The sequence below is a fragment of the Meles meles genome, chromosome 1 (assembly GCF_922984935.1).
Source record: "Meles meles chromosome 1, mMelMel3.1 paternal haplotype, whole genome shotgun sequence".
Classification (NCBI taxonomy): Eukaryota; Metazoa; Chordata; class Mammalia; order Carnivora; family Mustelidae; genus Meles; species Meles meles.
In genome coordinates this window covers 34,070,536-34,083,118 of record NC_060066.1, presented here as the reverse complement: position 1 = coordinate 34,083,118, position 12,583 = coordinate 34,070,536, and the positions used below count along the sequence as shown (strand labels likewise).

General features: G+C 33.3%; 1 protein-coding gene across 33 annotated transcripts in view; it reads left to right on the top strand.

Annotated features, from left to right (window-relative positions):
* The window catches only part of RIMS2 (regulating synaptic membrane exocytosis 2), a 598,763-nt gene that overhangs the window by 465,837 nt on the left and 120,343 nt on the right, over positions 1-12,583 (top strand). For 17 of the 33 annotated variants that reach the window (XM_046014271.1, XM_046014287.1, XM_046014419.1 and 14 more), the window contains one exon: positions 2,948-3,120. The exons of 15 other annotated variants lie outside the window; for them this stretch is intronic. In XM_046014271.1, coding sequence (XP_045870227.1) covers positions 2,948-3,120 — 173 coding nt within the window. Of the gene's footprint in view, positions 1-2,947; positions 3,121-4,032; positions 4,285-12,583 lie in introns of all 33 variants that reach the window. One more of the 33 variants, XM_046014236.1, reaches the window with a different exon arrangement.

Below are 12,583 nucleotides of genomic sequence, written 5' to 3'. Positions count from 1 at the left end.
ACACACACACACATCCTTTAACAAGAGATAGCATGTGTTGAATTCTATAAAACTATATATGTGGAATCTTACCTTCCCTTAAATTTTGCAAAGCCAAAATTTTAGCTCCACAAACTCGATTATCTAAGAAGTCTTAGCCAAAGATATGTGCAATGTACATTTTTTTGTGTTAAAAAAAAATATTCTTAAGCCGTGGGTTGTCCTATATGCACCTATTAGTCACAGCAACAGGATTAAAAGTCATAACAACTCAAAAAGACAAAGACTAGAGTATGCAAAGTCAGAATCCTAACTATGAAATATAAAAGTCAAGTAAGATTTAGGACCCAGAAATGAAGGCATAGCAATCAAACAAGAACCAATCAGGGAAACACAGGATTACAGATACCAACTGGCTTTGGATATTGAGATAAAGTACCAGAGACCAATATTAAAAATGAGACATGTTCTGTGTCAGCTAAGAAGTATCATGTATTTCCTGATGAGATAAAGCTACTTCTCATCGTGTGGCTGGGAGTCAGTAGTTCCCCATAAAATAACAGGATTTGGAGGAACCTGGTCAAATGGGGAAAGTAAGACCTGAGGACAGAGGAGTTAGTGGAAAAGTTTGGTTTAATATTCTAATTTTGCTTTATAAACACATTTTCTGAAATGAATCTCTTGGAGATATGTTAAAATGTTTTTATTTTTCTGGTAGCTTAGAGCAGTCTTAAAATAATGTATTTATTTTGGGGTATTTCTACCTAGTCGTTTTTTCGGTTAAGATCTACCTGGAATTGATACTAAACCAGTATTCAGCTACTATGGGATCATCATCATCATCGTCCTCATTGTCATTGTCACTTGCCATTTATTAAACACTTGTTATTTGTCGATGTTGTGCTAAGTGCTTTGTGGCGTACATTATCTTATTTAATCCTTGCAGCAAACCTAGAAGGTGGGTACAGTTGTTATCCATGTTTTAACAGATAAAAAACTGGGACTTATGGAAACAATTGGCCTGAGATTACAAACCTAATAATTTTATGTAGCTAGGATTTGGACCAACAATTCATCTCTCTCCAGAGCATGTATTCTGGTTACATTATTATTTCTTACTACCTCTTACAGTTAAAACTTAGGGTTTTTCATTTGCTTTAAGTACATTTTTCATATCCTGGCTGAGTTAGATAATGTTGGATCCACCCATTGAAATGCTATTCTACACAATGGCTGAAGACATAGTCACTTTAAGTTGTTTTTAATATTTCAAAGTGACTTCAGTTTGAAAAAGAATATCATGGACCAAATGTTCTCCAAATAAATTCACTGTAAATAAACAATTTATCTTTAAAATCAACATGAAGGTTCTATTTATTTAGGTATTTCCTTAAAAAAAAAGGCAACAGTTTTTGTAGAACTTAAATATATTCTTTTTGATACTTAGATTTATCCAACAAAGTGGAAAGTTAAAATGGAGTAAGAAAGGCCAATTCCTCACTTATTTGAATGTATATTTCTAGATTAAGGATTTGATTATCAAAGTTTATGTAGCCTTAAAAAAAATCCCTTTATTTTATATTTGAAGAAAAGAATCAGTCATTAACTCGAAAATATATAACTAGACACTGAGACATCCTGGGTGGGGGAAAACAGATATTTTAATTGGATTTGATGTTTACACTGTACTCTATTGCTATTCAAATTATCTTAGCCAGAGTGTTTATATCTATCTAATATTTGCAGTGAATTGTTATTCTTAGGGATGGTTTGTTAGGTAAAGATTCTTCAAGTCACAGTAAATTGTTTGTATAAGATAATCATCTTTCTAGGGCTTTGTGAAATTTGGTAGTATCTATGATTAGAAAAATCTTCATTGCAAAATCGACCAAATAAGAATATTTCGGCATTATGTTCAAAATGCATATAAATAAAGAAATGCATATAAATAAATGCATATAATATATGCATATAAAAATATAAAAAATAAAAATGCATATAAATAAAGAAATATCTATTAGCAGATATTCTCTTAGCCATCAGGTAGTAATGATACAATCATGATTATTTATGTATTGTATTAGATAGCAGATATGTATTATTTCTAATTTTCAAAACAACCCTGCAAGGAAGATATTGTTATCCGTATTATTTTATAAACAGGTCAAATAATTTGCTCACGTTTACCCAGCTAGTAGGAGTTTTTCTTACTCCAGGTTTTCCAGACTCCAAAATCTCTTCTTTTTTACATCCCAAGTGTCATGAGCATAAAACATTCATGATGGTTTGCAACTTATCAGAATATCTGACCACCCAGAACACCCTTCAGGCTGGCTGTGCCAGATAACTATTTGATTATTTCAATTCCAGGAAATTTGAACTATTGTAAATAATAATAACTTCTTCTAGTATTTCTAGGATTCATCAAAATTCCAGGAACCATGCAAAAATTAAACTCTCTTTTTTCTTGGCTTTTCTTTAAAAGCGTTAGTGTTTTAATAATTAGATTTTATATTATCTCTAGGTTTTCAGTGAAGCATAATGGATTACAAGAGAGCATTGATGGCTACTAAAATGGTCTTTATAAGTTACAATGGCAACCTTATCGTACTTTCTTTTCTCAAATTCTATACAGAAATCAAACAATTCTACTGCCTTATATTATGTTTATTTCCCAGATTTTACCTAAATGTTCTTCCCTGGGGCCATTGCTATTGTGAAACTGTTGTAATGGCCTTTGTTGGGGTGTGGTGAAAATGCTCTAATTGCCTTTGCTAAAAACAAGGGTTTCATATAAACTGAATTTTTCTTTTAGGATAATTGCCATTCACTTTTGTTTTATATGCCACTGAGTGGGGTTTTGCAGTATCCTCTGTGGACAATTAAAGTGCTGAAATAGGAGAAGCTAATGATTGTTTTGTGTGGTAATACTGACAACCTCTGCATGTTTGTCAATCTGTGTTAACAGTATCGATCAGGATGGGATCCTCATAGAGGGGCAGATAATATTTCCACTAAATCTTCGGACAGTGATGTAAGTGATATATCTGCGGTTTCAAGGACTAGTAGTGCTTCTCGTTTCAGCAGCACGAGCTACATGTCTGTCCAATCAGAACGGCCAAGAGGAAACAAGAAAATCAGGTGAGTAAAGGGACTTTAGCAGGAAATTCTTCTAAACATATTTTAGGAGGTTTTTTATTTTTCTTTGGATAAACCTAAAATCCTGGATTTCGAAATAGTTAATACATGTTGTTAAGGCAATGAGAAGTTCTGAACAAATCATTTTTATTATACCTTCATCTATATTCAAACTACTTGCACAGAAAAGTTCCATAGAACAAAATTTTCTTACTAGACTGCTTGAAATCCTATCATGGGTTATTTTTTCATGTTTGCTACTTTAAAAAATAATTCTGTTATTATTATCTGTCTTATCTGAAATTGAAGTGATGGCTAAGTGAAGACTTGAATTTGTTAATGTTCCAAGGAATATGAAAAGTAATAGTTTGAAGAGTTTTTTTTCCCTAGCATAATACACTTCAGTGATTGAGAATACATAAAAATATTACTTTTTTAGTAGGATGCTCGTCCATTCTCCCGAAACTTTTAGAAATGCATGGAAAAAGTCCTCAGCTTCTCAAAAAAATGTACAAATGTAATATATGTTAATATAATTTTCACTTATCACCTGATCTGTAGATTTTATGGGCACCGAAACTTTTTGTTTTTTACTCCCATTACATCAGAAAACATATGTAATGGAGACTACAACTTTTTTCCATGCAACTTTGTGACAGGAAAATATGATCTGCAAATAATGCTAAGTATTGCTTACATGGTGCTTCTTCTGGTATACACTGGGGAATAAAGTAGTCAACATTTGAAAGATAGAATTTTTGTGCTCGCTTCGGCAGCACATATACTGAAAGATAGAATTTTTGTTTTAGTAGTTTTCATTACATTTCTGTTTAATTTCATGTGCATTTTTTTCTTGACTTTTTCTTTCTTGTTTGTGTTTATTTGCATGCCTTCGATCTGTGTTGCTTTCAAAAGGCCAAAGGGAATAGAAGAGGGAGGGCGAGAAGGGGATAAGCACGAAGAGATAGTTCATGAGAAGGAAGAGGTAAAGGAAGAAAAACTTAATGAGAATGAGAAAGGGACAGAGATCACAAAAACATGTGATAAGGAGAAAAACAGAGAATCAGGAGACGAGGAAAAAGCCCAAGATATACCTGAGCAAGGGAAAGAAAAAGAACAGTGGAATAAAGAGGATTTGCAAGGACGATTTTCACAAGATGATGACAGGTAAAATTTGCTCATTTGTGTAGACATTTCCCACTAGTAATGTAGTCCTTTTTCTTAATCCTAAAAGCTATTTTGCCATTTACATCTGGTTTATTTTCTTGTGTTTTTTTCTATTTAGCTTCTAATACAACTACTTCATATATTGGCAAAGTAGCATCAAACAGATTGACTTATGAAACAGTCTTTAATTTATGTCCGCTAGCTCTGAGGGCCTGATTTATTTGATTTTCATTATGACTCGCTGAATCCAATGTAAATTTCCCTCAGTTCCCTTAGTGTTAATTGCTGCATAACTTCTCCGTTTGTAGAGTCAAAATTTTTAGAATGAGCTTCTGAAGGGCCTGAGAAAATTTAGCCTACTTCATAAAAAAATTACACACTGGAGATTTACTCTAAAAATGAGTGGCAAAATAGCTAGCAAAAAGTAAGCTTTATTCAGTGTGTGGGCTCCCTTGTCTCTTAGTTTTTGGTGGGTTCTAGCCCAGTTTTGAGTACTGAGGAAGATTGCGAATCAGGGGCAGTACTCTGTTACTCAGAAAAGGATAGATGCCCCAGGGTTTGTTAGAATGCAAGCCTGTCAGGTTAGCTCCCTCGAAAAATTCAGTCAGCTAGAGAAACTGCCAGAGAAGGAACTTTGAATGGGAAAGAAAGGGGAAAAACTTAAGCAGCAAAGTATAAAAATAACTATGTTTTCATTTCCATAACACAGGCACCAAGTAAGCATGAAGCCATCTTTCTTTATAGATCTGTACTGAAAGGCACATTGGCCCAAGTGTGCAGTAGATTTCATCTTTCTGCCTGAGGAGATGAGGTTTCTCTAATTATCTTTCTCAGAGACTGAGAATTACCCATCATGTCCATTTTGGAGGAATTTGGATTTCTAGTCAACCCAGAATTTGTTTTTGTGTTAGTACATAGCTGGCTTGATAAGCATACCCTATTATAAGCCAGACTTTGCTTTATTATATCTAACCCCAATCTCAGTGTGTAGTTGTTCATAGCTAATGAGAAAGATAATTGGGGCAGATGTTTACCCTTTCAGTATACAATTCATTGGTTTAGACTATGACATATCACTTTTTGTCTCAGATTGGTATATTACCATATCTGTGATCTGTGAAAGTTTCTGTATAACAGATAGTAAACCTAAAAGGAATCCCAAGTTTTGGCATGTGATGTTATTTGAGTCTAAACTAGTAATTGCAAATCTATCTTCATCACTTATCTAACTTTCAGTAACTATGGTGGTTCTGCAATAAAGAACATTTTTCTGATTTTTGGGCGTAGAATAATTTTCATCATTAATTCACAGAAAAAGGCTTTTGGGGTTTCCTTGGAAGAGTTTCCTTTCTTTCAAAAGCAGAGCAAATTCCAGTCTCTACTGTTGTCTTTCTGTGTACTGTACAGAGAACACCCGAGCCCACTGGTGTTTGCCTGGAGCCAAAAGTCTAACAGACCTGGCTTGGTGGGCAAAGGTTTGGAGAAGATTTTAACTTTAAGTTCTCAGTTTTTAATTTATTACTTTCTTCATCATTTCCGTTAGGGAAGGAGTACATTATTTTGCAGGGGAAAAGAAAATATGGTATATTCCTAGCAATCTGAGTCATCAAGGCAGTGTACTCTGCTTAAGTAACTATATAATTCTTCTAAAACTATAAAGAGGGCCAGGCAGATGTCTCTAGGGAACATAGATTCTATAAGATGATGGGAGGTATCAACTGCAATTACTTTGTAGGAAACTTTTGGTGTCACTAATTACTGCAACATAAGGTCTTGAAATTGCTTTCATTTTTTAGAATAAAATGAACAGTCTTTATTAGAGGAAATGTGTCTAAGTATGCCCAGTAATATTTTGTTTTGGTAGCTAATGAACACAATCATAGATTGTTTAAACACTGAAAACAGCTTATGTGCTTATACAAAATTATTGGAAATAATCTTATTTTATAATCCACCATTGACATTTTATGCCTTTTACCAGTAATCCAAGTTTTCTAAAGGAAAAAAATTTTTGACTTCCAGCAATGCTGGAACGTAAAATTAACACAGTGATTCCAATGTATCAAATCCATTATAGTTGCTGTTTTCATACAGTAATTGAATTTCATTGCATGATACAGAATTATGCTTTTTGGGGGGTAGTAAGTCTTAGAGTAAGTCTTCTGAATATACAAGTAAAAAAGGAATAGGAAAAAGTAAATTCAAAAATGGTTCATTAAATTTTTGAATATAATATTTTTTCAAAGTTAATAAGTAATATATTCATACTTAGATATTTACATTTACATACATGACTATAAGTCAGGTTAATGTGCCTATATCATTAATGGTTTTTTTGGTAATCTAGAAAATCCAAAATTATAGTAACTATTTTAAATATTTTTCTTAGTCTGCATACATGTGTGCATGTTCTACATTTTATATCTATTTACATTTGCCGATTATATACCGTGTACATATGACAAGCTGGCTCAGAAAAAAAAATGTTCAGAGTTCAAAGGTAAGGAGAAATCATTTATTCAGCCAATACTTATTTAGAAAATTTCTCAAGCACTGTACTGAAAACTGGGGATAGAAATGAAATTAAGCATTTCTAATTATCTAAGCCTGAGAGTGAAGCAGTATCTTAGCCTTGTGTGAGTGGACATTTAAGGATAGCTTCATACCCAAAAAATGTTATCAATATACCTAAACAAATTCACAAGCACGTTTGAGGAAGGAATTGGATACAGAAAGGAGGGGCTCTTAAGTAAATCTGCAATGGAAGATAGAAGATAGAAAAAACAAATACTGAAAAATGTAATATTATCAAAACCAACAATATTGGTAGATTCATCTTTTCCTCCAGGTTTTGTTCTAGGACTATAAGACAAAAGAAAAAATTCGAGAAATGTGTTCTTTATAAATTTTTAGTTCTCAGGCATGTCTGTAAATGCTAGAGAATTATAATTTCTTTTTAAAGAGAATATTCTTGAGGTAGGGAAATTTTTTAAGGGGAAAAGTTTGGCATCCATTCAAAAATTCATGAAAAACTTCTTAAGAAAATTGAGCCATCTAAATTGCGTGGATAAAAGTTCTTAAAAATCTTTAGAATGGCAAGCAGAATAATTGTTAATGAAATATTTATTGCTACTAACATGTAGATCAGGGTTATATATTGGAGCTGAACACTTCATGGCGATATAATGTAATTTGATGCATACAGCATAATTATGCCCATGTCACAGACTTTTAAAGGAGAAACAGTATGTCTCATAAAAGTAATTGTGGATGAGACATCTGAAATACCCGGCTTCTCATCCTGGTTCTGTTGCTTTGTCTGGGCTTTTTTGCTTGCCACTTGGAGGAAAGGGGAATTCATACTCCTTCCCATGATACATAGCCAACAGGAAAGTAAGCATCTTCTATTACACTGATGATTTGTCTTTATTATTGTGAGCTCAAGAGATCACTGGTTCTGCAATTAACTGCTAGCAGAACAAACAGCTCAACATAAATTTCCATCATTTCGCAGATGTTTCCAAAATTGAGGTGACTAATATTCAATACTCCGTAGATCTAACTGAGTCTTTCAGTCTTCTGGAAGTATGTTTCAGGGCAAACTCATCCCATAGGGCATACTGATGGACTGTGCTCTTCCACTCTTGTATTACTGGGGGTCTGTGTTTTCTTCTGCTTTTTCTTTCTCATTAAGGTTATCTTCTAGTTAGTACTACTGAAATCATACAAGATTGAGTAATTTCTCTTGTTTTATGATTGTGCATGAAAAGGGAACTTCAGAAAAATTATGTAAACAACACTCTTAGAATTTTGATTCTGCAATTTTGGGGTGGAGCCCAGGAATTTGCACTTTTAAAACAAACAGCCCAGCTGGTTATGATGCTCTCTAGCCTTTCTTTGGGGTTGCTTATATTTCCTAACGGATTTTATGGTCAGCTTGTCAGTTTTTTTCGGCGGGGGCGTGGGGGAGGGGAACAGCCAGAATTTTGACAGGGATTTGTTTAATTAGATCAATTTTGGAACTGTTCCAATCTGTGAGCATGAGCTGTTCCATTTATTTTCTTAACTTTCTTTCAATGATATTTTATTGTTTTCAGTGTGCAAATCTTACCCCTCTTTTGTTACATTTATTCTAAGTATTTTTGGGTGCTATTATAAATGGGACTATTTTATTAATTTCCTTTCAGTGCTGTTCTTTGCTACTATATAGAAATACAATTTATATTTATATGTTGATCTTGTATCCTATAGCCTTATTGTGTTTCATTTATTAGTTTAAAAGGTTTTTTTGTTAATTCCTTAGGATATCCTATATAAGAGATCATGTCATCGGCGAATAACACTCCTTCCAATCTGAATGCCTTTTATTTCCTTTTCTTGTCTAATTGACCTGGCTAAAACCATCACTACAATGTTAAAGAGAAGGGACTCATAGAAAGTTCTTAAAAGAAACAGCCACATGGAATTACTCTGCATTAGCTGTTAAAGCATTTTTGAGGATATTTTTTCAGGTGCCTCGCATCCATTTTAGAATGACCAGAGCTGAAGACAGATGCTTAACCAACTGAGCCACCGAGGGGCCCCTTAATTTTATGTATTGAGCCTAGTGTGTCTCCAGGACAGACAAGAAGATGGACAGAACAGGATTGGCTAGATCTGGCATATGATTAAGAAAAAGATCTGGACTGGAAATACAGATTTGGAAGTCATTAATATACCGATGCTTCTTGAAGCCATGAAATTAAAATGCACCGACAAGGGAGAGTTAAAAAAAAGGGTGGGGGGTGGGGTAGTTAGGATGGGATCCTGGAAAATACCAACATAAAAGGGGCATACAGAAAGCTCACAGAAAAAACGGAGGTGACCAGAGAGACGGGCAGAAAATTAAAGGAGTATACAATCACAAAAGCTCAGAGAAAAAGGCATTTCAAGAAGAGAAGGGTAATGGGGTCAAATTCTAAAAGTCTGCACAATAAAATATGAAAACTGTTAAGACTTAGCAGCATATATAATTTGAAGCAATTTTAACAAAAAGTTACAGAACTCACAATTATAGTAAAATAGATGTAGAAAAACAAAGTCTCAAAAAAGAGGCAAAACTGAAAATGTCAATCATTATATGTAACATAATTTTCATATCCTATAGTTCAAGAAATTGAATGGAATGAATAGGTTTTGACTATGAATTTTTCTTTACAAAGTAGGTAAAGAGAACATACAATAGGCTACAACATTTTGTTTTCTGTGAAGCAGATACATCAATTGTTTAGGAGAAATACTCATAGAATTTTAAAAGAAAGTTTTGTGTAGATTCTCCTAAAATGGATGAGACTGGGAGTTGGGAATTTGTCACTACCTGATGGCCTTAATTTTCTCAAACACATAAGAGACAGAATATAAGAGTTTGAAAATTGAATCAGAGATTTGATTTGAAGATTTGGAATAATTGCTGAAGAAAATCAGCAAAGTAGCTGACCAAGAACAAATTAAAGGGTTGATGAATAGTTCAGGAGATCCAGCTGAGGGACAATTCCAAGAGACACCTGCATGGGAGAGTAGTGTGATCTTTTCTAGCAGCACTGAGCCAATCCAAGCATAGGTACAGAAGTCAGATTGTAGCATTCGTGGAGGATGGGACTTTCCATGGGAGAGGCTGTTAGGAAAATAACGGTGGAAAGAAATTAAGGGTGCTATGTAAGTATCAATGCTAGAGAAGAAGGAAGAGAACTCTAGACAGGAACTGATAGACTAGGAGAATGTAGAAAAAATTCAAAAATTGGAAAACTCTATCATGTTGTACAAAAGCATATTCAGGGATTTGGAAGGGTGAGACGTTTCAATGTCACAGTATGACATTGAAACTCAAGATTGTGATGTGGGGCTATTTCACTGATCAGCACATTTGAAGACCTAACCATTGGAGCAAGTACAATAGAATGGATGAAAAGAATAAGTATGAGGGTAGTTGGAGATATGTGCATTTTGGAGTTATGAAGCAGTTGGTTAGGTCTTGCTAATGAATTTGTAAGTCTCATCAGATTATAGTAAAATTGAGAATTGAAAATAAGACTAAGCCAGCTCCTAAAGACTTCAGTGAATGAGTCAATGACCATGAAGTCACCAGATGATAAGAGGAAAGGAAAAAAAAAAAAAAAAAGAAGTATATGTTGGCATAGCCAGAAGTCATAAACTGCAAAAATAATAATAATAGTTACAATAAATAAATAAATTTAAACTTTTAAGTAAAAATAGAAGAGAACTAGTCCAAAAAAAAGTAGCCAGTAGTTAGAAATATTGCAGCCTATGAAGGATAAGTACTTGTCACTAAGGAGGGCTTCAGGAGAAGCAACGTGTTCAAAGAAGCACAAGATTTTAGTTAAGACAAGATATACATCGTTTTGTTGACTATAATGAAAAAGGTTTGGAATAAGTAACAGTATAGGTTTGGAAGAGTGCCATCTGGCCTTTTCTCTGCTGTTAGTATCACTACATTTTCAGGGTATTCTTTTCAGCTGAGTCTTAGTATTTATACTTCAATACCACATCTGTATTTTTTTGGATATGAAATAGATCAGTGTTAATTAAAATTTATTCCCACATCCTACATGAATTTTAAGAGACTTATAAAATTTAATGGACTTTGTAATATAATCACTATTAGCAATTCTGCTAATTTGTATTTCTCTGGTGACTGGTTATTCTATCTTGTTACCACTTGAAAATCCTATTCAGAGATGGCTACACAGATTCATTTTTACTGATGAATCAATTTCACTATAGTTAGAATAGCAATTGAGGGTTATATACATTTAAAATGTCTATTAGCCTTCATCTATACACTGTACTTTTGTTTGCTGGTATTACCATTGGTTAAGCTGTAAGTAAAGTGTTTCTACAGACTTATTTTCTATAAAGGTAAAATTAATTGCTCTTTTTTTACATTTATTTCTAACATTTTCCCCATGAGCTGCATGTTAGAAAGTAAGATAAATTTAGTGTGAAAGTAGAGAAACAATTAAATTGGAATGACTTTCAAAATATATACAAACATATATATATATACACAAATATATATATATATATATACAAAATAATAGCATAAAAAACTACGGCAGTAGTTTCCATCATATTTCATATTTGTCTTTACAAGCCAATAAAGATAATTAATCTACAGCTATAGTTCTAAACTAAATGCAATATTTGGAGTGAGTGAGTGACTCCTCACAGAACTACAGGTATCCCTCAGAATGAACAAACTAAATGTAAAAAGTTTGATTTTTATAGAAATAATAAAAGTAAGATCAAGTTCAAAGTCAAAGAATTTTCATGCAAGAATATTGGGTTATATGGGAGTACATCAGTATAATGTGGTACTAAATAGTATGGCTTCATTTTCAACTTCTGATTCTCCATGTAGAAAAATGGGATCTAATATTAAGGAAGCAAAAGCCATCAAAAAAAAATCCACAGATACCTGGCCTGAGACTTTAGAACCTTAATGACACAGTTTGGTCTTTATATTTTAGCTTTATTCTACTTCAGTCTTTCACACTTACTGATCTTTCTCCTTACAGGCTCTTGCTTTCATACTCTTGTGTTTATGCTCACATCAATTCTTCTGCCGATTTGTGGTTTCTTCATTTCTGTTTATGAGTAAAGTACCTACCCATCCTTCAATACCCAACTCAAATATAAATTCATCTAAGAAGTACCATCTCTTCTCTTCCTTCACAATGTATCTAATATTCTTTTACAATAGCAGTTTCTCTTGTGGCCCTCATTTTTCTCCTCTGAATATAGTTAATTATATATTCATTTCATCAACCATGGTTGACCATTAGTTAACGTTCTGAAGGTAAATTATCTATCATTTTTATTTTCTATTGTCTTATCTCCCAGGATCTCCAATACATCATACAAAGTAGGCACTCAGTAAAAGTTGGTGTGTGAATATATGAATAAGTAAGATTGCAAAAAAGCAGTGAAAATTTAGAGGTGTGAAATGCTTCGAACATAGTGCTTCTGACTTCCAACATAGCACAATATTCAATACACTCATCTCAAGTCTTCTCAGATGAAAGTTTTTAAATAGGCCAAGTGGTCATTTGTATTGCATTTAGGAAAGATTCAGTTGGTTGATCTGTTGGTTTACTGATTTAATATATGAGAATAGTTATCTCTCTCATCTCATACTTTTTTATTTTATTAACATATAATGTATTATTTGCTTCAGGGATACAGGTCTGTGAATCATCAGTCTTACACAATTCACAGCACTCACCATAGCACATACCCTCCC